The sequence below is a fragment of the Nerophis lumbriciformis genome, linkage group LG17 (assembly GCF_033978685.3).
Source record: "Nerophis lumbriciformis linkage group LG17, RoL_Nlum_v2.1, whole genome shotgun sequence".
NCBI lineage: Eukaryota > Metazoa > Chordata > Actinopteri > Syngnathiformes > Syngnathidae > Nerophis > Nerophis lumbriciformis.
The window spans coordinates 14,315,264-14,341,970 of record NC_084564.2 but is presented as its reverse complement, the minus strand read 5'-3'; the positions used below and the strand labels follow the sequence as shown (position 1 = coordinate 14,341,970).

At 39.2% G+C, this 26,707-nt stretch overlaps 1 protein-coding gene across 2 annotated transcripts in view; it reads left to right on the top strand.

Moving 5' to 3' along the window:
- LOC133614533 (cell adhesion molecule DSCAM-like) overlaps positions 1–26,707 on the top strand; it is a 299,360-nt gene that overhangs the window by 163,019 nt on the left and 109,634 nt on the right. For both annotated transcript variants that reach the window (XM_072914993.1, XM_072914992.1), the window contains exons 5-6: positions 16,196–16,342; positions 23,518–23,796. In XM_072914993.1, coding sequence (XP_072771094.1) covers positions 16,196–16,342; positions 23,518–23,796 — 426 coding nt within the window. The remainder of the gene's footprint in view (positions 1–16,195; positions 16,343–23,517; positions 23,797–26,707) is intronic.

Sequence of the window (26,707 nt, the reverse complement as noted above, 5' to 3'; positions counted from 1 at the left end):
TGTTATTAATCATTTTAATCGTATTAATCGTCCTGCCTTGGCCTGGCTTAGCAACATGCCGTTTAATGGCGCCGGGCTACAGCAGAGATTACTGGATTGCTAACCTCATCAAGACATAAACAACCCCGTGACTCTTTAACCTGGGACTCTCCTTTTCAGCACTTTTTGTGCTAAGAGCTGAGAGTGTTTGTGATGTGCTCAGCAAACTGCTCCACATTAGTGTGAAATTAATCCTTTCTCCCAGTGCGCCGGTATTAAAGTCTGCCAGAAACACTGCGTACATAACACACTTTAACCCTTAAGACGGTCTTCGAAGAAACACACCTGACCCTCATGGCAAAAAACTGCAGTAAAAATATTATATTTTAAAACATTTTTTACCCTTTAAGTGCTTGTATTTATGTCCATTTTACGCTTTTAAAGATGGATCAGTGATTGGCAGCAACATTCCTTTCCAAGCCGTATTTTAGTCCAGTGGTCCCCAACCTTTTTGTAGCTGCGGGCCGGTCAACGTTTGAAAAATTGTCCGTGTTTTATTTTTTTTATTTTGTATTTTTTTGTCATAAAGAAATACAATCATGTGTGCTTACGGACTGTATCCCTGCAGACTGTATTGATCTATATTGATATATAATTTATATATTGTGTTTTATATATTTTTATTTTTTTTTAATTTCTTGTGCGGCCCGGTACCAATCGGTCCAGATTCTCTGAACCCTTTGATGATATTACAGACCGTAGGGTTTCTGAAGTGTTCCTGAGCCCATGTGGTGATATCCTTTACACACTGATGTCACTTGTTGATGCAGTACAGCCTGAGAGATTGAAGGTCACGGACTTAGCTACTTACGTGCAGTGATTTCTCCAGATTCTCTGAACCCTTTGATGATATTACGGACCGTAGATGGTGAAATCCCTAAATTCCTTGCAATAGCTGGTTGAGAGAGGTTTTTCTTAAACTGTTCAACAACTTGCTCACGCATTTGTTGACAAAGTGGTGACCCTCGCCCCATCCTTGTTTGTGAATGACTGAGCATTTCATGGAATCTACTTTTATACCCAATCATGGCACCCACCTGTTCCCAATTTGCCTGTTCACCTGTGGGATGTTCCAAATAAGTGTTTGATGAGCATTCCTCAACTTTATCAGTATTTATTGCCACTTTTCCCAACTTCTTTGTCACGTGTTGCTGGCATCAAATTCTAAAGTTAATGATTATTTGCAAAAAAAAAAAAAAGTTTATCAGTTTGAACATATATGTTGTCTTTGTAGCATATTCAACTGAATATTGTCATGTCTGTGTAATCATGTTTTGTTTTAGTCATGTTTTGTTTTGTTTAGTGTTTGGACTCTTTAGTGTCTGGCTTTTCACTCCCTTGTCTTGTTTCCATGATTACACATTATGCACCTGTTCCACGTTTGGACTCATTGTGCACTCTTGTTCGTCACCATAGCAACCATTAGTTTTCACCTGTCACGTCACGCACCTGTTTCACGTTTTGAGTCACGCACCTGTTTTCGTTAATCATGTCTGTAGTATTTAAGTTCATTATTTTCAGTTTGTCTTTCTGGTGACATCCCGCATTTATGCTTCTGCACACTCTCCACACACCCTTAAGACCCTTGCTGCTCTTTTTTCATGCCGGTTCCATGCCAAGTAAGTTTTTGTTTATTAAGCCACAGTTAGTGTTTTTCGTTGTTCATAGTTTCTGCCTTTGTGCAAGTATTTGTTTTCATAGCCAAGTCGTTTCTCCGCCACTGTGCGCGCTTTTCGTTTGTACTTTTTTTTTGTAGTTATAGTGTTTAAATAAATCATGTATTTATCTTCACGCCATGACCAGTCCAGCTTTACTTGCATCTCAGGAAAACAAACACACCATAGTCCACGTCTTGACAAATATGGGTTGAAAATAATTTGCAAATCATTGTATTCCGTTTATATTTACATCTAACACAATTTCCCAACTCATATGGAAACGGGGTTTATATATATATATATATATATATATATATATATATATGTATGTGTATATATATATATGTAAAACCTTCACATCAAGAATTGCAGTCGCTTCTTTTAAAAATAACTGGGGAGTCAAAAATGGCACAAAATGTCCCCAAGATGTCTTCATTGTTAAGGGAGTTATTGTTTTTTTTTTTTTTTACTATTTTGCCGCCCAATTTAGCTGGTTATTAAAAAAAAATCTTCCCTCTCGACAACAAATCTCAAATTGATGGTAAAAAGATTTGACTGAAGCAATAAAAACCCTGCCAAAAAGCATTTAAATGTCCTCACTCAGCAGTTAAAGTAATCCCATTACTGTCACTAAGCAAATCTAAGCGACCGGTACCAGGACAAATCAGATGTGTGTGTGTGTGTGTGTGTGTGTGTGTGTGTGTGTGTGTGTGTGTGTGTGTGTGTGTGTGTGTGTGTGTGTGTGTGTGTGGTTATAATTTATTTACATTGACATCCTTCACTCGCTGGGCTTCTTTATTAAATATGAATCGTTCATCTCATAGCAGTTGGACATTTTGTGCATGGATTGCAACGCAGCAATAATTCATGATAAATGAGAGGCCGTGTTCAATGTACAGAAAGTGGTGCCACAACGCCAACAACCCCCAGTATTGCAATAGGAAAAAACATCTGCTCCCTGATCTAAGATATGAAAATCAGGTTTCAAGTTGTTCTTTAGACGTCCGATAGGTTGTGAGATTAAGCGAGGACGAAGCAGGCGAGGAAGTAGAAAGAGCCAAACAGGAACACACATTTTTTTGTGGGCGTACAAATAAGACACAGAGGCTCTCTTAGCATTTTAGCATGGATGCCAAAAGCTGCACCGAAGCAAAGGACGCCTTCTTCGCTGGGGCGTCAATGGCCGCTCTGTTATTCTCTTGCATTGCTGAAATCCATTCACGCGGCAGGTGCCTTCAGAGAAAGACACTTTTATCGGATTCATGAGTCGAGTTTTCCCGATCGAAATGATAATCAATATTTGTGGGCTGCTCTTGTGCCTCATCGGTTTGCTAAAAAAAAAAACATGGAGTCTTTGAGGCCAAATTTGATACCGATTTATATTCCAATTAACACCTCTTTACAAGTATATATTATATTATTAACTATAATCTTTTCCCATGTTATTGTTGTGCCATCTCATGTGCGCTGGTATGACAACAAAGTTCAATGAAATTAAAACCCATTGACGCCAACAGGTGTGGCTGTAGACGACCTACTGATATAGTTTTCACTCTTCATCTTCACTCTAAGTAAAGCATTGTCTAGCATAAAAATGACTAAATGGACTACAGATATCAACACTGGAGCAGTATTGGCCACGGGATGAGGGGAGACTAGTCAAACTGGCTCGTCAGTATCGCAGCCCCTGATTGGCTCAGTCTCAAGCAACAGTACTATGTTAGATTAAACGAGTGTAAAGATGGATATGTGTCTCATAATGTTAAAAATACATATTTAGTAGGTCGTAAACAGTTTTTTATGCTTTAGCTGTTACGAACCCCGTTTCCATATGAGTTGGGAAATTGTGTTAGATGTAAATATAAACGGAATACAATGATTTGAAAATCCTATTCAACCCATATTCAATTGAATGCACTACAAAGACAAGATATTTGATGTTCAAACTCATAAACTTTATTTTTTTTTGCAAATAATAATTAACTTAGAATTTCATGGCTGCAACACGTGCCAAAGTAGTTGGGAAAGGGCATGTTCACCACTGTGTTACATGACCTTTCCTTTTAACAACACTCAGTAAACATTTGGGAACTGAGAAGACACATTTTTTAAGCTTCTCAGGTGGAATTCTTTCCCATTCTTGCTTGATGTACAGCTTAAGTTGTTCAACAGTCCGGGGGTCTCCGTTGTGGTATTTTAGGCTTCATAATGTGCCACACATTTTCAATGGGAGACAGGTCTGGACTACAGGCAGGCCAGTCTAGTACCCGCACTCTTTTACTATGAAGCCACGTTGATGTAACACGTGGCTTGGCATTGTCTTGCTGAAATAAGCAGGGGCATCCATGGTAACGTTGCTTGGATGGCAACATATGTTGCTCTAAAACCTGTATGTACCTTTCAGCATTAATGGCGCCTGAACAGATTTGTAAGTTGCCCATGTCTTAGGCGCTAATACACCCCCATACCATCACAGATGCTGGCTTTTCAACTTTGCGCCTATAACAATCCGGATGGTTCTTTTCCTCTTTGGTCCGGAGGACACGACGTTCACAGTTTCCAAAAACAATTTGAAATGTGGACTCGTCAGATCACAGAACACTTTTCCACTTTGTATCAGTCCATCTTAGATGAGCTCAGGCCCAGCGAAGCCGACGGCGTTTCTGGGTGTTGTTGATAAACGGTTTTCGCCTTGCATAGTAGAGTTTTAACTTGCGCTTACAGATGTAGCGACCAACTGTAGTTACTGACAGTGGGTTTCTGAAGTGTTCCTGAGCCCATGTGGTGATATCCTTTACACACTGATGTCGCTTGTTGATGCAGAACAGCCTGAGGGATCGAAGGTCACGGGCTTAGATGCTTACGTGCAGTGATTTCTCCAGATTCTCTGAACCCTTTGATGATATTACAGACCGTAGATGGTGAAATCCCTAAATGCCTTGCAATAGCTGGTTGAGAAAGGTTTTTCTTAAACTGTTCAACAATTTGCTCACGCATTTGTTGACAAAGTGGTGACCCTCGCCCCCATCCTTGTTTGTGAATGACTGAGCATTTCATGGAATCTACTTTTATGCCCAATCATGGCACCCACCTGTTCCCAATTTGCCTGTTCACCTGTGGGATGTTCCAAATAAGTGTTTGATGAGCATTCCTCAACTTTATCAGTATTTCTTGCCACCTTTCCCAACTTCTTTGTCACGTGTTGCTGGCATCAAATTCTAAAGTTAATGATTATTTATCAGTTTGAACATCAAATATGTTGTCTTTGTAAATCTTTGCAAATCATTGTATTCCGTTTATATTTACATCTAACACAATTTCCCAACTCATATGGAAACGGGGTGTGTAAAATATTAGATTTATAATGAATAATTCCGACGTCGCGGAACTTGATTTACCACAGTAAGGCCACGAACTAATTAACAGCGATCAACGAGGGTTGTAACCACAGCTGCCCTGGGGTAGACTGACGGAAGCATGGCTGCCACTTTGCGCCTACGGCCCCTCCGACCGCCACCAAACATTCATTCCCATTCATACACCAGTGTGAGCGGCACTGGGAGCAAGGGTGAAGTGTTTTGCCCAAGGACACAATGGCAGTGAGTGGCAGGGATCGAACCTGGAACCTGAGGTTGCTGGCACGGCCGCTATAACCACCGCACCACGGCGTCCTCGTTCTTAACTAAACTGTATAAAATTAAAGAGCACTTTGGTCATGTTTGCGTTTAAGAACTTTCCCTATGACTTTAGATGCAGACTTCTGTTTGAGAATGTCACTACTGCCACAAGTGGTTAAAAAGTGTATTACAACTGAGTACCATACGGTTCGCAACTGAGAAACAGATATTTTTTGCAGTGCGAAAATGAAGAAACACTTCCTTAATCTGTTTACTATCACATGTTAACTTCTTCTTACACTTGCTTGATAAGAGTGGCATTTCAAACATCTACTGGATGTAATTATGCCACATATCATCCATTTTACTGGTAAATGTATGCATGTATCTTAGTTTGCTGGTTAAGTTTCTCCGCATGCAGCCACAGCGCCCCAAGGAGCTTCCCATTAGTCTGTTCTGACCTCAATCATCTCTCACTGAAGCTGCGTTTCAAACGTTCGCATACCTCCTTCACCCTGCACCGCAGCGGCAATCTGAGCAGACAGAAATGAGCATGACGGCACATCACTCACGTCTCTGCGGGAGTCGTGGCAGGCGTCCACTCGGAAATCAGCAGAACTGCATTCACAGAGTGGACAGGTCTGCTGCTTATTGCCAAAAAGATCGCGTTTTAAGTGGGAAAAAACAGACAGAATAGACAGATTGTGATGCTAATGACCTAGCACACAGAGCAGGGACATCTATGGCAGACCTGGGCAAATTAAGCATGTGGCCCGTTAAGCTTTTCAATCTGCCTCGCCGGACATTCCATAATAATTTTTTTAGACCTTTAAGATGGAAACTGTAGCTGTCATTATGATGTGCAGTGATGTTTTCAAATGATCGTAAGTCTTGAACTATACAAAGTATTTCAATTAGGGATGTCCGATAATGGCTTTTTGCCGATATCCGATATTCCGATATTGTCCAACTCTTTAATTACCGATACCGATATCAACCGATATATACAGTCGTGAAATTAACACCTAATTTGGACAACCAGGTATGGTGAAGATAAGGTACTTTTAAAAAAATTTATAAAATAAGATAAGATAAATTAATTTAAAAAAATTTCTTGAATAAAAAAGAAAGTAAAACAATATAAAAACAGTTACATTGAAACTAGTAATTAATGAAAATTAGTAAAATTAACTGTTAAAGGTTAGTACTATTAGTGGACCAGATCATTATGTAATGTAGATCAAATATCCCCAATCTAAATGCATCATATTCTGCTATATTTGTTCCCAGCAGGCACAAAACATTGAAACAACGTTGAGAACTTGTTGAATTCGGTCCTGATATTGAGCAACTCTAATGTTATTGTCATGTCTGTGTGATCATGTTTTGTTTTAGTCATGTTCGGTTTTGTTTTTGGACTTTTTGTGCACTTTTGTTTTGTTTTGTCACCATAGCAACCATTAGTTTTCACCTGTCACGTCACGCACCTGTTTCACGTTTTGAGTCACGCACCTGCTTTCACTAATCATGTCTATAGTATTTAAGTTCATTGTTTTCAGTTTGTCGTGCTGACGACATCCCGCATTTATGCTTCTGCACACTCTCCACACACCCGTAAGACCCTTGCTGCTCTTTTTTCATGCCGGTTCCATGCCAAGTAAGTTTTTGTTTATTAAGCCACAGTTAGTGTTTTTTGTTGTTCATAGTTTCTGCCTTTGTGCAAGTATTTGTTTTTATAGCCAAGTCGTTTCTCCGCCACTGTGCGCGCTTTTCGTTTGTACTCTTTTTTGTAGTTATAGTGTTTAAATAAATCATGTATTCACCTTCACGCCACGTATGGTCCAAATCTTTTGCACCTCGGGAGAACAAACTACGCCACAGTCCCAGTCGTGACAGTTATGTTGGAACAACATGCTTTTTGACGGCGTAAATCAATGTCGGGTTCTGACGATGAATTAACCACTGAGCTGTGGTCATTTTCCTGCCGATACTCTACAACACAAATACAAGGTTGAAACAACATGCTTTTTGACGACGTTCATTCAATGTCAGGTTGTGACGTTGATTCGACCATTGAAATCTGGTCATTTCACAACATTAGACATCAGCGTTGTCTCAATGTACGAATACAACTATTTTACAACGTTGTTTCTAAGGACGTGTTTGTATAATCAACGTTGTATCAATGTCTTGTGTCTGATATCTTAGGTCTAGGGATGTCCGATAATGGCTTTTTGCCGATATCCGATATTCTGATATTGTCCAACTCTTTAATTACCGATACCAATATTAACCGATACCGATATCAACCGATATATACAGTCGTGGAATTAACACACTATTATGCCTAATTTGGACAACCAGGTATGGTGAAGATAAGGTACTTTAAAAAAATTATAATAAAATAAGATAAATAAATTAAAAACATTTTCTTGAATAAAAAAGAAAGTAAAACAATATAAAAACAGTTACATTGAAACTAGTAATTAATGAAAATTAGTCAAATTAACTGTTAAAGGTTAGTACTATTAGTGGACCAGATCATTATGTAATGTAGATCAAATATCCCCAATCTAAATGCATCATATTCTGCTATATTTGTTCCCAGCAGGCACAAAACATTGAAACAACGTTGAGAACTTGTTGAATTCGGTCCTGATATTGAGCAACTCCAATGTTATGTTGGAACAACATGCTTTTTGACGGCGTAAATCAATGTCGGGTTCTGACGATGAATTAACCACTGAGCTGTGGTCATTTTCCCGCCGATACTCTACAACACAAATACAACGTTGAAACAACATGCTTTTTGACGACGTTCATTCAATGTCAGGTTGTGACGTTGATTCGACCATTGAAATCTGGTCATTTCACAACATTAGACATCAGCGTTGTCTCAATGTACGAATACAACTATTTTACAACGTTGTTTCTAAGGACGTGTTTGTATAATCAACGTTGTGTCAATGTCTTGTGTCTGATATCTTAGGTCTTGGGATGTCCGATAATGGCTTTTTGCCGATATCCGAAATCCCGATATTGTCCAACTCTTTAATTACCGATACCGATATCAACCGATACCGATATCAACCGATATATACAGTCGTGGAATTAACACCTAATTTGGACAACCAGGTATGGTGAAGATAAGGTACTTTTTAAAAAAAAATTATAAAATAAAATAAGATAAATTAATTTAAAAAAAATTCTTGAATAAAAAAGAAAGTAAAACAATGTAAAAACAGTTACATAGAAACTAGTAATGAATGAAAATGAGTAAAATTAACTGTTAAAGGTTAGTACTATTAGTGGACCAGCAGCACGCACAATCATGTGTGCTTACGGACTGTATCCCTTGCAGACTGTATTTATATATATTGATATATAATGTAGGAACCAGAATATTAATAACAGAAAGAAACAACCCTTTTGTGTGAATGAGTGTGAATGGGGGAGGGAGTTTTTTTGGGTTGGTGCACTAATTGTAAGTGTATCTTGTGTTTTTATGTTGATTAAAAGGAAGAAAAAAAACGATACCGGTAAAAAAAACAACCCGATACCGATAATTTCCGATATTACATTTTAAAGCATTTATTGGCCGACATCTCTATTTACAACGATACAAAGACGCCTGTTTGGCAACAGGTGAGCCCAGATTGCCAATCAGGGACAGGTTTGGCGAAGGAAGCGGAATGAAAAAAGGAGCGCTGGAAGGGAAAAAAAAACAAAAACAGAAAATAAGGAGTCAGATCTGGATTTGACAGGACATTAAAGGACATTTAAGGACATTAAAGTTTTACTTCTGGCCCAATTCCTCGAATAGTTGGCCATCAGTTTACTTTGTCAGCCACCTGTCCTGTAGCTTGTGAACCAACATGTTGTCCGTCCAATTATTGCATCCCCTATCCACATTTCCACTGACATATTTGTCCCGTCAAGGCAACATCATAAAGATGTAGGATTTTGTGTCAGTGCCATCAGGTCGTGTATGACTCAAGGCGCCGTGTCAGCTGTTTTGGTCGCACAAAACGAACGTTTCCAAGGCATTTTTGCGTCCGGCGTGGATCCATATGAGTTGGGAAATTGTGTTAGATGTAAATATAAACGGAATACAATGATTTGCAAATCATTTTCAACCCATATTCAGTTGAATATGCTACAAAGACAACATATTTGATGTTCAAACTGATAAACTTTTTTTTTTGCAAATAATCATTAACTTTAGAATTTGATGCCAGCAACACGTGACAAAGAAGTTGGGAAAGGTGGCAATAAATACTGATAAAGTTGAGGAATGCTCATCAAACACTTATTTGGAACATCCCACAGGTGAACAGGCAAATTGGGAACAGGTGGGTGCCATGTTTGGGTATAAAAGTAGAGTCCATGAAATGCTCAGTCATTCACAAACAAGGATGGGGCGAGGGTCACCACTTTGTCAACAAATGCCTGAGCAAATTGTTGAACAGTTTAAGAAAAACCTTTCTCAACCAGCTATTGCAAGGAATTTAGGGATTTCACCATCTACGGTCCGTAATATCATCAAAGGGTTCAGAGAATCTGGAGAAATCACTGCACGTAAGCAACTAAGCCCGTGACCTTCGATCCCTCAAGCTGTACTGCATCAACAAGCGACATCAGTGTGTAAAGGATATCACCACATGGGCTCAGGAACACTTCAGAAATCCACTGTCAGTAGCTACAGTTGGTCGCTACATCTGTAAATGCAAGTTAAAACTCTCCTATGCAAGACGAAAACCGTTTATCAACAACACCCAGAAACGCCGTCAGCTTCGCTGGGCCTGAGCTCATCTAAGATGGACTGATACAAAGTGGAAAAGGGTTCTGTGGTCTGACGAGTCCACATTTCAAATTGTTTTTGGAAACTGTGGACGTCGTGTCCTCCGGACCAAAGAGGAAAAGAACCATCCGGATTGTTATAGGCGCAAAGTTGAAAAGCCAGCATCTGTGATGGTATGGGGGTGTATTAGTGCCCAAGACATGGGTAACTTACACATCTGTGAAGGTACCATTAATGCTGAAAGGTACATACAGGTTTTGGAGCAACATATGTTGCCATCCAAGCAACGTTACCATGGACGCCCCTGCTTATTTCAGCAAGACAATGCCAAGCCACGTGTTACATCAACGTGGCTTCATAGTAAAAGAGTGCGGGTACTAGACTGGCCTGCCTGTAGTCCAGACCTGTCTCCCATTGAAAATGTGTGGCGCATTATGAAGCCTAAACTACCACAACGGAGACCCCCGGATTGTTGAACAACTTAAGCTGTACATCAAGCAAGAATGGGAAAGAATTCCACCTGAGAAGCTTAAAAAATGTGTCTCCTCAGTTCCCAAACGTTTACTGAGTGTTGTTAAAAGGAAAGGCCATGTAACACAGTGGTGTACATGCCCTTTCCCAACTACTTTGGCACGTGTTGCAGCCATGAAATTCTAAGTTAATTATTATTTGCAAAAAAAAATAAAGTTTATGAGTTTGAACATCAAATATCTTGTCTTTGTAGCATATTCAATTGAATATGGGTTGAAAAGGATTTGCAAATCATTGTATTCCGTTTATATTTACATCTAACACAATTTCCCAACTCATATGGAAACGGGGTTTGTATGTGGCGGCCCCAGCTCCATTGTGTCCGAGCTGTGGCGTCTGCGTGTACGCCGCTGCTTGAAGAGGGGAAAAAAAATCGCTGCAGCGAAACACAATTTTGCCTCGGCTCAAGATGGATTCCACTGCGAGATTTCATAAGACCAGTACAGAAATCAAAATGGAAGAACCCGGGCGGGAGGGAAGACAAGAGAGGGGCGGCGTGGAGTGGACGCTCGTGTATTGTTTTGGCCGGTACGGCATAAGAGACATGTTGGTGTGGATTTGTCCTTTATGAACTTAACCTTAGTCTCCTGTCGTTCATGATATACAAAGTGGGAATTCAGTGGAACGTGAAAATGAATTTTGTTGTGTTGTTGCCCCCGTCCTCCTCCTCATGCCCTGAGAAGATGTCCTCCCACTATTGTCTTGCACGCTCACATGCACACAAGGCTGCCGGCGCCTACACACACACACACACACACACACACACACACACACACACACACACACACACACACACACACACACACACACACACACACACACACACACACACACACACACAGCCCTTACTCCCCTCCACCTTCATACATTCCACTTGCTGCTCGGCTATTCCACAGCATGTAAACCAGTAAAAACCCCTTCAGGGCATCAAATCCGAGGGATCCGTTGTCGCTCCTATCTAGGTCAGCGCTTACAATCGCTCCGCCGTTCCTTCGCCTCTGCCCCTTTGCTCTTTATCCTCCCCCCTGTTTGCGTAACCCCACAAGGTCTGTTCTCCTTTTGCAATTCTAATAATCACAAATGTAAGCCAATTAGGCGCCGCGTTCATGCAAATGAGTCTCCAGTGGCATATATATGTTATAAATGATGTAATTACTCTGCATTTTAAATGTTTATTATGTACGTTTTATTGCTCATAGTTTTGGACTTGGCGTGGCACGACTGCACTTTAGCGTGCCATGTCGGCGCCGCCTCCATAGGGGATGACATTACGTGACCTTAGGGAGGTGGCATCTCATTTGTGAAGCCACACAGAAAACGGAGCCCCTCAACCCCTCTGTGCAACTGCTTGCATTGCATGCATTTTTCATGCAGGCTCAAAGCACCTATTTGGAAGGCCATTTTGTCCAAAGAGCAAAACAACCATAAATATTAAAGCGGCGCCGCTTTGCAATGCAAATAAAGTGTTTTGAAGTCACGGCAGACAAGAAAAAAAGAGCTCATTACATATGTCAGACTCGAGGCCATGCAGCCAGGTCATGTTATGTGGTTTTATTATATTACATACAGTATCATTGTTTACACAACAATGTCAGGTCTAGTCAAAGATCGTATATATATTGTAAATATCACAGGCGTCTTTTGCTGTTTGTACCTCCTGCATTAACATGAGTCAAAGATCCTCAACATGACAGAAGCTCTCTGGTTTTGAAGGACCCAACACAAAGATCCTCTATATGACATCAGTGGAGCTCTCTGTTGTTTTTAAGTATCTCCCCCCAAAAAATGCTTGTCAAAGATCCTCTATATAAGAGGAGTGCTCTGCTGTATTTAAGGACCTATAGTGCAAAAACACTATTCAAAGATCCTTTATGTGACAGAGCACTCTGCTGTGTCTTCCCGGACCTACTGCAAAAACACTAGTTAAAGATCCTCTTTGTGACAGGTGCACTCTGCTGTTTTTAAGGACCTATAGTACAAAAACACTAGTCATAGATCCTCTATATGACTGTTTTAAGTACCTATAGTGCAAAAACACTAGTCATAGATCCTCTATATGACAGAAGCGCTCTGCTGTTTTTAAGTACCCACTGTTCCAAAAAAATACTAGTCAAAGATTCTCTATTTGACAGAAACTCTCTGTTGTTTTTAAGTATCTACCCCAAAAAATGCTTGTCAAATATCTTCTCTATAAGAGGAGTGCTCTGCTGTGTTTAAGGACCTATAGTGCAAAAACACTAGTCAAAGATCCTCTATATGACAGAAGTGCTATGCTGTTTTTAAGTACCTACTGTACCAAAAGTCAAAGATTATGTATTTGACTGGAGCTCTCTGTTGTTTTTAAGTATCTCCCCCCAAAAAATGCTTGTCAAAGATCCTCTATATAAGAGGACTGCTCTGCTGTATTTAAGGATCGATGCAAAAACACGATTCAAAGATCCTTTATGTGACAGAGCACTCTGCTGTGTCTTCCCGGACCTACTGCAAAAACACTAGTCAAAGATCCTCTTTGTGACAGGTGCACTCTGCTGTTTTTAAGGACCTATAGTACAAAAACACTAGTCATAGATCCTCTATATGACAGAAGCGCTCTGCTGTTTTTAAGTACCCACTGTTCCAAAAAAATACTAGTCAAAGATTCTCTATTTGACAGAAGCTCTTTGTTGTTTTTAAGTATCTACCCCAAAAAATGCTTGTCAAAGATCTTCTCTATAAGAGGAGTGCTCTGCTGTGTTTAAGGACCTATAGTGCAAAAACACTAGTCAAAAATCCTCTTTATGACAGGTGCACTCTGCTGTTTTTAAGGACCTATAGTGCAAAAACACTAGTCAAAGATCCTCTATATGACAGAAGTGCCATGCTGTTTTTAAGTACCTACTGTACCAAAAGTCAAAGATTATGTATTTGACTGGAGCTCTCTGTTGTTTTTAAATATCTCCCCCCAAAAAATGCTTGTCAAAGATCCTCTATATAAGAGGAGTGCTCTGCTGTATCTAAGGACCTATAGTGCAAAAACACTATTTTAAGATCCATTATGTGACAGAGCACTCTGCTGTGTCTTCCCGGACCTACTGCAAAAACACTAGTCAAAGATCCTCTTTGTGACGGGTGCACTCCGCTGTTTTTAAGGACCTATAGTGCAAAAACACTAGTCATAGATCCTCTACATGACTGTTTTTAAGGCCCTATTCTGCAAAAACACTAGTCAAAGATCCTCTATATGACTGTTTTTAAGGCCCTATTCTGCAAAAACACTAGTCAAAGATCCCCTATATGACACAAGCGCTCTGCTGTTTTTAAGTACCTACTGTTCCAAAAAAATACTAGTCAAAAATTCTCTATTTGACAGAAGCTCTCTGTTGTTTTTAAGTATCTACCCCAAAACATGCTTGTCAAAGATCTTCTCTATAAGAGGAGTGCTCTGCTGTGTTTAAGGACCTATAGTGCAAAAACACTAGTCAAAGATCCTCTATATGACAAGTGTTTTTAAGGACCTATTCTGCAAAAACACTAGTCAAAGATCCTCTACATGACAGAAGCGCTCTGCTGTTTTTAAGTACCTACTGTACCATAAAAACTACTAGTCAAAATTCTCTATTTGACATAAGCTCTCTGTTGTTTTTAAGTATCTACCCCAAAAAAATGCTTGTCAAAGACCCTCTAAATAAGAGGAGGGCCCTGGTGTGTTTAAGGACCTATAGTGCAAAAACACTAGTTACAAATCCTCTATATGACATGTGTTTTTAAGGACCTATTCTGCAAACACACTAGTCAAAGATCCTCCAAATGACAGAAGCGCTCTGCTGTCTTTAAGGAGCTACTTCAAAAACACGAGTCCTAAAAATTGTGACGGAGCACTCTGCTGTGTTCAAGGACCTATAGTGCAAAAACACTAGTCAAAGATCCTCTTTATGACAGGTGCACTCTGCTGCTTTTAAGGACTTATAATGCAAGAAAAATTAGTCAAAGAGCCTCTATTTGACAGAAGCGCTCTGCTGTTTTTAAGTACCTACTGTACCAAAAAATTACTAGTCAAATATTCTCTATTTGACAGAAGCTCTCTGTTGTTTTTAAGTATCTACCCCCAAAAAATGCTTGTCAAAGACCCTCTATATAAGAGGAGGGCGCTGGTGTGTTTAAGGACCTATAGTGCAAAAACACTAGTTAAAAATCCTCTATATGACAAGTGTTTTTAAGGACAAATACTGCAAATACACTAGTCAAAGATCCTCTATGTGACAGAAGCGCTCTGCTGTACCCAAACATTGCTAGTCAAAGATTGTCTATTTGACTGGAGCTCTCTGTTGTTTTTAAGTATCTACCCCAAAAAATGCTTGTCAAAGATCCTCCATATGAGAGGAGTGCTCTGCTTTCTTTAAGGACCCACTGCAAAAACACTAGTCAAGACAGGAGCGCTCTACTATTTCTAAAAACGTAACCCTATAAATGCTTGCCAAAGATCCTCTATATTAAAAAAAAACAAGCACTCTGCTGTGTTTAAGGACTTATTCCTACAAAAAAGGAATCAAAGATGCTCTCTATGACAGGAGCACTCTGTTGTTTCTGAGTACCTACCCCAAAAACACTCGTCAAAGATCCTTTATGTGACAGGAGCGCTCTGCTGTCTTTCAGAACCTGTTGCAAAAAGTTAATTAAAATATGTTTTATGACACAGGAGGGCTCGGCTGTCATTCTAGATCGACAGTACTGCCAAAACACCAGTCAAAGATCCTCTTTATGACAAAAGCGCTGTACTGTTTCTAAAATCCTTGCTAAAGATCCTCTCTATGAAAAGAAGCACTCTGCTATGTCTAAGGTCTCACTCCAAAAAAATGCTTGTCAAAGATCCTCTATGTGACAGGAGCGCTCTGCCAACCTCAAAAACGCTTGCCAAAGATCTTTTATAATACAGAAGCACTCTGATACTGCAAAAACACTAGTCAAAGATCCTATTCGCAACAGAAACGCTATACTGTTTTAAGGACACACTCCAAAAACAAAAAAATGCTCGTCATAGATCCTTTACATGACAATAGCAATCCGCCCCATAATAAAATGTAACCTTACATGTGTGTTTGAAATACACTAAAAACTAACCTAGTCAAAGATCCTCTATATAACAGAAGTGTTTTTAAGGATATACAGTAAAAGTATTAGTTTTTAAGTGCTTTTACGTTTCATTAGTTTTGACGTGGATTAGTCCCGGCCCTGCAATACATTTATTCTATCACTGTGGTTCTCAAACTGTGGTATGGGGCTCCATCTAGTGGTACGCCAAAGAATCACTCAATTAAATATCCAGACACAGTGTTACTCTTCAAACTGTGTGTAATGTTACAGTGGCCAAAAGTAATACACATATTTTGTTAAATAAAACCCCAGCCTTGTTTTTAATGAGTACTTAGGCCTACTACGCTACAGTGTTATAATGTTGGTCATACAGCAGGTGCTGGAGGGTGGTACTTGGTGTACAAATGTCTGACAACCACTGTTTTTTTTTTCTATGCACCAAATGTGACATAGGTGTGTGCTGCGTTCATGTGTTGCAGGACAAAGGCATCTCATCACGCCCACAGGAGTCTTGTACATCCTGGACGTCCTGCCCGAGGACGGCTTGAACAACTACCGCTGCACCACGCGCCATCGCTACACCGGCGAGACTCGCCAGAGCAACAGTGCCCGTCTCATCGTGTCAGGTCGGCATCATTAGTCCATCTTTGACTAGAAATACCAAAATGACGTTGAACGTGCAGTTTTACACCACTTTTCTTTCATCATCTAAACACACCGTGACCATTAATGTCATTCAGTTCTCGCTGAGGAACATTAAACTGAATAATTAAATCAGAAGATGTTATACATGTGAGACTTGACCTGCTCTGACCAGATTTGCTCGTGCGGATTTTCTTTGTTTTCCACGCATCGTAAACCTCTTGCCAGTCCGAAGCAATCCATCTTGTAATCCTGCTGCTAACATACTGTAAAAGGGACAATGTGTCCTTGGTGTAATAATACCCAAGTTGAATATCAGTAGGACTTAAAATTTCAAAAAGGCATATTTTCTAAGCGTTCTGGCTTTTCATCCACACCCAGACGCAGGTTTTGGTCCTTAAAGACGGGCAAAACTGAGCTTTTAGGCTTATGTTATTAGAACTACGCAGCATGGCCATCAATTGTTTACACTGTGTTTACAACAGATCAGGGGTGCTCTTTTTTTTAACGGCCCGTGGCACATTCTAACACAGGGGTCGGCAACCTTTACCAGTCAAAGAGCCATTTTGACCAGTTTCACAAATTAAAGAAACCAATGGGAGCCACAAAAATCTTTTGACATTTAAAATGAAATAACACTGCATGCAAAGTTTTTTTTTGCTTTGTGCTATGTATAAACCAAGGGTCTCAGACATGCGGCCCACACCTTAATATGAAAATTGAATGTTAGTGCGGCCCGCGGGTCTTATCTGCTTGCTCACGTAAGTGACAGCAAGGCATACTTGGTCATCAACCACAGAGGTTACACTGACGGTGGCGGTATAAAAAACTTTAACACTCTTACTAATAATGCGCCACACTGTGAACCCACACCAAACAAGAATGACAAACACATTTCGGGAGAACATCTGCGCTGTAGCACAACATAAACACAACAGAACAAATACCCAGAATCCCATGCAGCCCTAACTCTTCCGGGCTACATTATACACCCCCGCTACCAAACCCCACCCACCTCAACCGACGCACAGGGAGCAGGGTTGGTGTGGGGGCAGGGTTTGGTGGTAGCAGGGGTGTATAATGTAGCCGGGAAGAGTCAGGGCTGCATGGGATTCTGGGTGTTTGTTCTGTTGTGTTTATGTTGTGTTAAGGTGCAGATGTTCTCCCGAAATGTGTTTGTCATTCTTGTTTGGTTTTGGTTCAAAGTGTGGCGCATTATTAGTAAGAGTGTTAAAGTTGTTTTATATGGCCACCGTTAGTGTAACCTGTGTGGCTGTTGAGCAAGTATGCCTTGCTGTCACTTATGTGAGCAAGCAGAAGTCACATACAACGTGAGGCTAGGCCAGCACGCTGTTGATACAGATTGTAGAGGGCGCTAAATGCTGTACCATCATGGCACGCCCTTATTATTATTGTAAGGGTGAAAATCAGAGAATATTTATCCCAGGAGTTATCTGCGAGAGGCACTGATATCCGTAAGTCTCTCGGGAAAATTGGGGGGGTCGGCAAGTATGCAGCTGAGCTGCATCAGAGTGATCAAAGAGCCGCATGCGGCTCCGGAACCGCGGGTTGCCGACCCCTGTTCTAATAATACTATTGCAAAATAAAAATAAAAGTTAAATAGAAGAAGTGTAATGCCAAAAAGTTGTAATGTTGACTCCAATAACACAAAACTGCCATGCAGGTTGTTGTTTCTTTAAAACTGTCTTTGCTAAAACAAAATAATAATGAATCAAAATACATTTTGTGATGAATTATTAACTTATTCAAAGCTCCAAATGAAATCAAATATTTCATTTTGAAATATTTTTGGGGGGAAATATTGCATATTTTGAGTCTTTACCATAACAAAAAAATGTTTTCTTTGACAAAAAGGGCATAAAACAAACAAAAAACAACATTAAAAATATATATATTATCAAGTAGGGATGTCGATAAATGGGTTAAAATGTAATATCGGAAATTATCAGTATCGTTTTTTTTATTATCGGTATCGTTTTTTATTTTTTTTATTTTTTTTTTATTAAATCAACATAAAAAACACAAGATACACTTACAATTAGTGCACCAACCCAACAAACCTCCCTCCCCCATTTACACTCATTCACACAAAAGGGTTGTTTCTTTCTGTTATTAATATTCTGGTTCCTACATTATATATCAATATAGATCAATACAGTCTGCAAGGGATACAGTCCGTAAGCACACATGATTGTGCGTGCAGCTGGTCCACTAATAGTACTAATAACCTTTAACAGTTAATTTGACTAATTTTCATTAATTACTAGTTTCTATGTAACTGTTTTTATATTGTTTTACTTTCTTTTTTATTCAAGAAAATGTTTTTAATTTATTTATCTTATTTTATAAAACATTTTAAAGAGTACCTTATCTTCACCATACCTGGTTGTCCAAATTAGGCATAATAATGTGTTAATTCCATGACTGCATATATCAGTTGATATCGGTATCGGTAATTAAAGAGTTGGACAATATCGGAATATCGGATATCGGCAAAAAGCCATTATCGGACATCCCTAATATCAACTGATGGAGCTGAAATTTATCTAGAGATTTAATGGGGATCTGCACTTTATTTTTGAAATTTTGCCTACAAGAAGACACATTATTTTTTATTTTTTTGCATTCTTACATGTAAAAATCGGCTTGTTCTTGGTGACTAGCAATGCAGCTAATGGGAGCAATCAATTCTACCTCTAAATCACTTTAAAATGCATTCAAAAACTGAAAAACATGGACACTCATATTACAGTTTGTACAGTTTGTTCTCAGCTAGCCAGACAGCGTATGTACTGTAGTTGTACTAACACGCATAACGTGCTCCGTGTATCGTGGTCGATCTTTAACCTCTTAAGGCCCAAGCTGTTTGTTTACATGCTTTTTTAATTTCTCTTTGCTATTTGGGCTTATTGGTCTCTAATTAGAATAAAAACTAAGAATCATATTTTGATATGATGTACTTAGTCCATAAGTAACAAACGTGTACTTCATGTTTAGTGACATGCTAATTCTTATTTTACACTTTTTTTCCCCCCAAATTCCATTGTATGTTATACTCTTCTGACACCACCAGATGGCAGTATAAGTGTCCACATAAGCACATAAGACCCCAATTCAGTAGTGTACACAATTTTAGAATTAAGAGCTCAAATGTGCTGTCCACGCATGTGGCCAACGAAGCCTTTAGAGGATAAGTGACTCACTTGATGAACAGTTGTTTGTCTGGTCCAGCTGGCCAGGGGTGTTTTCTGTTGATTTTGGGTAAGCACTCCATTTATGTCGAAATAACATGGCTCCAAATTCCACATTTGCAGCTTTGAGTCACTTTCACCTCACTCTCTCGGCGTCCGTCTGCTCCAACGTCTCACTCTTCCTTCGTGCTCGCTTGCATAAGCAGCAGTTCATCCTCAGTATATTCAGCTTCAAAATGATAAGGTTGTGAATCGTCATTTGTCCAAAAATACTTGCCTTCGTTGTTTGTTACCAAGTTTGCCATGATTATAACACGCAAGTGTGTTTCATTCCGGAAGTAGGAACAAACAATTGTTGCCGGAAGTCAGACGTGCGCTGCTATGTAAACAGAAATTAATGCACGGAAGAAATTAGTCCCGGAAGTGATTAAAACGATCAAAATATGGGAAATAGACTTAGACTTAGACTTCGACTTCCTTTTTATTGTCATTCAAATTTGAACTTTACAGCACAGATAAGAACGAAATTTCGTTACATAAGCTCATGGTAGTGCAGGATAAAAAAGCAATAAAGTGCATATATAAATAAATAAATATATATAAATAATATATAAATATATATATAAAATAAATAAATATATATAAATATATATAAATAAATAAATAGATTACTGTACAGATAAATATATTGCACTTTTTCACACGCGTCCACGTTTATGGATGTATGTTATATTGTCTTTTTTATTCCAGCGAGTTAATCCATTTTGGGGGGAGTTGAGGGGATCATTTAATTATGATGCGTTCAAGTGTCTTACGGCTTGAGGGAAGAAGCTGTTACAGAACCTGGAGGTTCTGCTTCGGAGGCTGGGGAACCTCTTTCTAGAGTCCAGCAGTGAAAACAATATTGAACATATTACATATTGTTATGAATATGTCTGTACCTACATTATACATATATATATATATATATATATATATATATATCCTTGCAATGTGTATATAAAACGTTGATGGAGGGTTTTGAAGTTTTTTTAGAAGGCTTTAAAGGCTACAACGGCGACTGTCATTAGTCGTTTCAAGCAGGGTTTTTTTTTATCATCTTTAAAATCCTAACAAAACAAAAAAATGTGTCTTCTTGTCTTTTATAATGATTGTGAACAATGGGCAAAATTCCAAAACAAGTGCAGTTGTAAAGTAAAAAAGATAATAATATGTAAGACTTATTTTTAACACTTTTATGAGTGGGGCTCTTTTGGATCCCTGTGAATTATAGGGGCTTTTGTTTTGTTTTTACCGTCCTTGCTCAAAAATTAATAATGAATCAAAATCATTGTTGTTATGAATTATTGACCTATTCAAGGCTCCGAATACTACACATCAAATATTCCACTTTAAACTATTTTTTTTGGGGGGTGGGGGGGAATATTGCACATCGTGTGTTTGTCATAAAAACAGTTTTTTGGGGGGGTTTTTTTGGTATGTTTTTAAACAAAAAGGGCATAAAACATTAAACAATTAAAAAAATTAAACTTTAAATCGACAGATCTAAAATTGATCTAGAGATTTAAGCATTGGGGGAGAAAAATATGACTTGCTTTGAACAGTATTATCACCGAGACCCCTCCTGGTCCCCGGGACCAAACTTGAGGGGAGCCCTAAAGTAAAAAAAAAAATCTAAATATTTTATTGGTTTTGAAAATGAAAAATATCAAAATGTCCCCCTCATGCTTTGATTTTTCAGAGTGCGACCCTCAGTGGAAAATGTTAGGACACTCCTGCTCCAAATAACATAATGCATGCATAAATATAACAAGCTAGTAAGCTACTGTACATGTTTTCACTAAGGGTGTCACAATTAATTGATACATCGATTTATATTCCTAATATACAACTACTTCGATCTGTGCTCGATCGGTCGTCCTTCGGGAAGATACTGTAGGTATCCATCAAACCTTGTTTTGAAAGGCAATCAATCGATTTCATCGATACTAGACAAAAGAAAACATTGGATTTAAGAACGACAGACTTTATTTGAAGTTTACACTGCAAAAACTGAAATCTAAGTGAAATTAAATATCTCAAATAAGGGTGATATTTGCTTATTTTCTGTCTGATAAGATAATTATTCTCACTAAGCAGATTTTATGTTAAAGTGTTTTACTTGTTTTAAGTGTTTTGGTCCTAAATTATCTCAGTAAGATATTACAGCTTGTTGCTGAGATTTTATGACCTATAATGAAATACAAATTTATTTATTTTTCAATCGATTAAGAATCGTTACAAATAAGAGTCGCAATTCATTCTGAACGTCATTCTGACACCCCTATATAATGCTGCTATTCCATTCTCATTTTGACTCTCTCTATACGTTTGCTGTTCGACGGCACCTGAAATCTTAGTTTGGTTCCTTGTTTTTATGTGAGAATAACAATAAAATGACATACAGTGTTTTTCGGACTATAAGTCGCAGTTTTTTCCAGTTTGGCCGGGGGTGCGACTTATACTCAGGAGCGCCTTATGTGTGAAATTATTAACACATTACCGTAAAATATCAAATAATATTTTTTAGCTCATTCACGTAAGAGACTAGATGTATAAGATTTCATGGGATTTAGCGATTAGGAGTGACAGATTGTTTGGTAAACGTATAGCATGTTCTATATGTTATAGTTATTTGAATGACTCTTAACATAATATGTTACGTTAACATACCTTTCTCAGTTGGTTATTTATGCGTCATATAACGTACACTTATTCAGCCTGTTGTTCACTATTCTTTATTTATTTTAAATTGCCTTTCAAATGTCTATTCTTGGTGTTGGGTTTTATCAAATACATTTCCCCCAATAATGCGACTTATACTCCAGTGCGACTTATATATGTTTTTTTCCTTCTTTATTATGCATTTTCGGCCGGTGCGACTTATACTACGGAGCGACTTATACTCCGAAAAATGACATTGACCTAGACCAGGGGTCGGCAACCTAAAATGTTGAAAGAGCCTTATTGGACCAAAAATACAAAAACAAATCTGTCTGGAGCCGCAAAAAATTAAAAGCCATATTACATACAGATAGTGTGTCATGAGATATAAATTGAATTAATATGACTTAAAGGAAACTAAATGAGCTCAAATATAGCTACAAATGAGGCATAATGATGCAATATGTACATATAGCTAGCCTAAATAGCATGTTAGCATCGATTAGCTCGCAGTCATGCAGTGACCAAATATGTCTGATTAGCACTCCACACAAGTCAATAACATCAACAAAACTCACCTTTGTGGATTCATGCACAACATTAAAAGTTTGGTGGACAACATGAGACAGAAAAATAAGTGGCATAAAACACGTCCTAGAAAGTCGCAGAAAGATATACATGTAAACAAACTAAGGTGAGTTCAAGGACTGCCAAAATTAGTAGGACAAAACGGCGCTCGCCAAATACTCGAATCAGTGAAGCATGTTTAATATAAACAGTGTGCTTAATAACAATTAGGGAGGTTTGTGTCATGTTTGTCCTCCTACAGAAACCATATTAAAAAAAAAAAAAAAAATTCCCCCTCAACTTTTTCCATTTTTCATACATTTTTGAAAAAGCTTTAGAGAGCCACTAGGGCGGCGCTAAAGAGGGTTGCCGACCCCTGACCTAGACAGCGGAACACGCCACACTGTTGTGACTAGACTTAGACTTATACATAGCAATGTGATGTGTTCAGTGACACTCTGCAAACACAGACTCTTAGGGCTCCTGTTGACTGTGATCGGACGATTACTTTACGCTACAACTTTCCTTTCCTTTAAGGTGATTTATTTTGCAGTGTATGAAAAGTGAGACGTATTGTGGAGAAAATGTTTGGAAGTAAATCCTCGCCGGCAGAATCCATATTGGATCTTGCTGCCACACTCAGCTAATTAACACCAGCTCTGTCTGCCCCTTCCCAGACCCCACCAATGCCGAGCCAGGCATCTTGGACGGCTTCGACCACCGCGAGGTGATGATTAATCACCGGGTGGAGCTGCCGTGCAAGGCGTCGGGCTACCCGTTCCCCAAGTACCGCTGGCTCAAGGACAACAGCCCGCTGGAGCCCGACAGTCGCTTCCGCCAGACTCACAGCGGCCTGCTGATCGAGAGCACGCAGCCCAGCGACTCTGGGACGTACGTCTGTGAGGTGTGGAACAGCTATGGCAACGCCGAGGTCATGGGGCACCTCCATGTCGGACGTGAGTCTCTTTTTTTCATTACTAAATTTAGATTGGTCTAAAAATGTGTGGACACCAAGCAGCAACTGAGGATAAATAAATGTGTCAAAATATAGTAAGAAGCAAATAAGAAAATGTATGTACCGTATTTTTCGGACTATAAGTTGCAGTTTTTTTCATAGTTTGGCCGGGCTCCAGTGCAACTTATATATGTTTTTTTCCTTCTTTATTATGCATTTTCGGCAGGTGCGACTTATACTCCGGTGCGACTTATACTCCGAAAAATACGGTAGTCAAATATTATTGTAGAAATGCATTTGTCTTACATCTGTTGAATGCAGTTAAGTAAACAGCGGGTCACTTTATTATTATGTATAGTTTTTTGGGTATGTGTTTAATGTAAAATGGTGTGAATATGTCATACTTGCCAACCCTCCCGGATTTTCCGGGAGACTCCCGAAATTCAGCGCCTCTCCCGAAAACCTACCGGGACAAATTTTCTCCCGAAAATCTCCAGAAATTCAGGCGGACTCAGGTCCTCCACAATATAAAAAAGCGTACCTACCCAATCACGTTATAACTATAGAATGATGGAGGGCGAGTTCTTGGTTTCTTATGTGGGTTTATTGTTAGGCAGTTTCATTAACGTCCTCCCAGCGCGGCAACAACACACAACAACAGCAGTCACTTTTTTGTATACCGTAAAGCAGTTCGTCTGCCGTAAACAGCAATGTTGTGACACTCTTAAGCAGGACAATATTGCCATCTAGTGCATTTGATGAAAGCACTTTTGTGCGTGCCACACATCAATGCATCATCAGCATGGTTCGAAAAATAGTGACAGAGAATAGAACAAGGATGGACAATTCAACCCTTAACTCAACAATGAGTAGATGAGTGTTATGTGTGTGTATATGTGTAAATAAATGAACACTGAAATTCAAGTATTTATTAAATATATATATATATATATATATATATATATATATATATAGCTAGAATTCACTGAACGTCAAGTATTTCTTATATATATATATATATATATATATATATATATATATATATATATATATATATATATATATATATACAGGTAAAAGCCAGTAAATTAGAATATTTTGAAAAACGTGATTTATTTCAGTAATTGCATTCAAAAGGTGTAACTAGTACATTATATTTATTCATTGCACACAGACTGATGCATTCAAATGTTTATTTCATTTAATTTTGATGATTTGAAGTGGCAACAAATGAAAATCAAAAATTCCGTGTGTCACAAAATAAGAATATTACTTAAGGCTAATACAAAAAAGGGATTTTTAGAAATGTTGGCCAACCGAAAAGTATGAAAATGAAAAATATGAGCATGTACAATACTCAATACTTGGTTGGAGCTCCTTTTGCCTCAATTACTGCGTTAATGCGGCGTGGCATGGAGTCGATGAGTTTCTGGCACTGCTCAGGTGTTATGAGAGCCCAGGTTGCTCTGATAGTGGCCTTCAACTCTTCTGCGTTTTTGGGTCTGGCATTCTGCATCTTCCTTTTCACAATACTCCACAGATTTTCTATGGGGCTAAGGTCAGGGGAGTTGGCGGGCCAATTTAGAACAGAAATACCATGGTCCGTAAACCAGGCACGGGTAGATTTTGCGCTGTGTGCAGGCGCCAAGTCCTGTTGGAACTTGAAATCTCCATCTCCATAGAGCAGGTCAGCAGCAGGAAGCATGAAGTGCTCTAAAACTTGCTGGTAGACGGCTGCGTTGACCCTGGATCTCAGGAAACAGAGTGGACCGACACCAGCAGATGACATGGCACCCCAAACCATCACTGATGGTGGAAACTTTACACTAGACTTCAGGCAACGTGGATCCTGTGCCTCTCCTGTCTTCCTCCAGACTCTGGGACCTCGATTTCCAAAGGAAATGCAAAATTTGCATGGTTGGGTGATGGTTTGGGGTGCCATGTCATCTGCTGGTGTCGGTCCACTCTGTTTCCTGAGATCCAGGGTCAACGCAGCCGTCTACCAGCAAGTTTTAGAGCACTTCATGCTTCCTGCTGCTGACCTGCTCTATGGAGATGGAGATTTCAAGTTCCAACAGGACTTGGCGCCTGCACACAGCGCAAAATCTACCCGTGCCTGGTTTACGGACCATGGTATTTCTGTTCTAAATTGGCCCGCCAACTCCCCTGACCTTAGCCCCATAGAAAATCTGTGGGGTATTGTGAAAAGGAAGATGCAGAATGCCAGACCCAAAAACGCAGAGGAGTTGAAGGCCACTATCAGAGCAACCTGGGCTCTCATAACACCTGAGCAGTGCCAGAAACTCATCGACTCCATGCCACGCCGCATTAACGCAGTAATTGAGGCAAAAGGAGCTCCAACCAAGTATTGAGTATTGTACATGCTCATATTTTTCATTTTCATACTTTTCAGTTGGCCAACATTTCTAAAAATCCCTTTTTTGTATTAGCCTTAAGTAATATTCTAATTTTGTGACACACGGAATTTTGGATTTTCATTTGTTGCCACTTCAAATCATCAAAATTAAATGAAATAAACATTTGAATGCATCAGTCTGTGTGCAATGAATAAATATAATGTACAAGTTACACCTTTTGAATGCAATTACTGAAATAAATCAAGTTTTTCAAAATATTCTAATTTACTGGCTTTTACCTGTATATATATATGAAATACTTGACTTGGCGAATTCTAGCTGTAAATATACTCCTCCCCTTTTAGCCACGCCCCCAACCACGCCCCCGTCCCACCCCGGCCACGCCCACCCCCACCCCCTCCCCCCACCTCCCGAAATCGGAGGTCTCAAGGTTGGCAAGTATGGTATATGTTCTACCTACAGTACTTACCTACTTACAGTACGTACAGCGCATCCGGAAAGTATTCACACCGCTTCACTTTTTCCACATTTTGT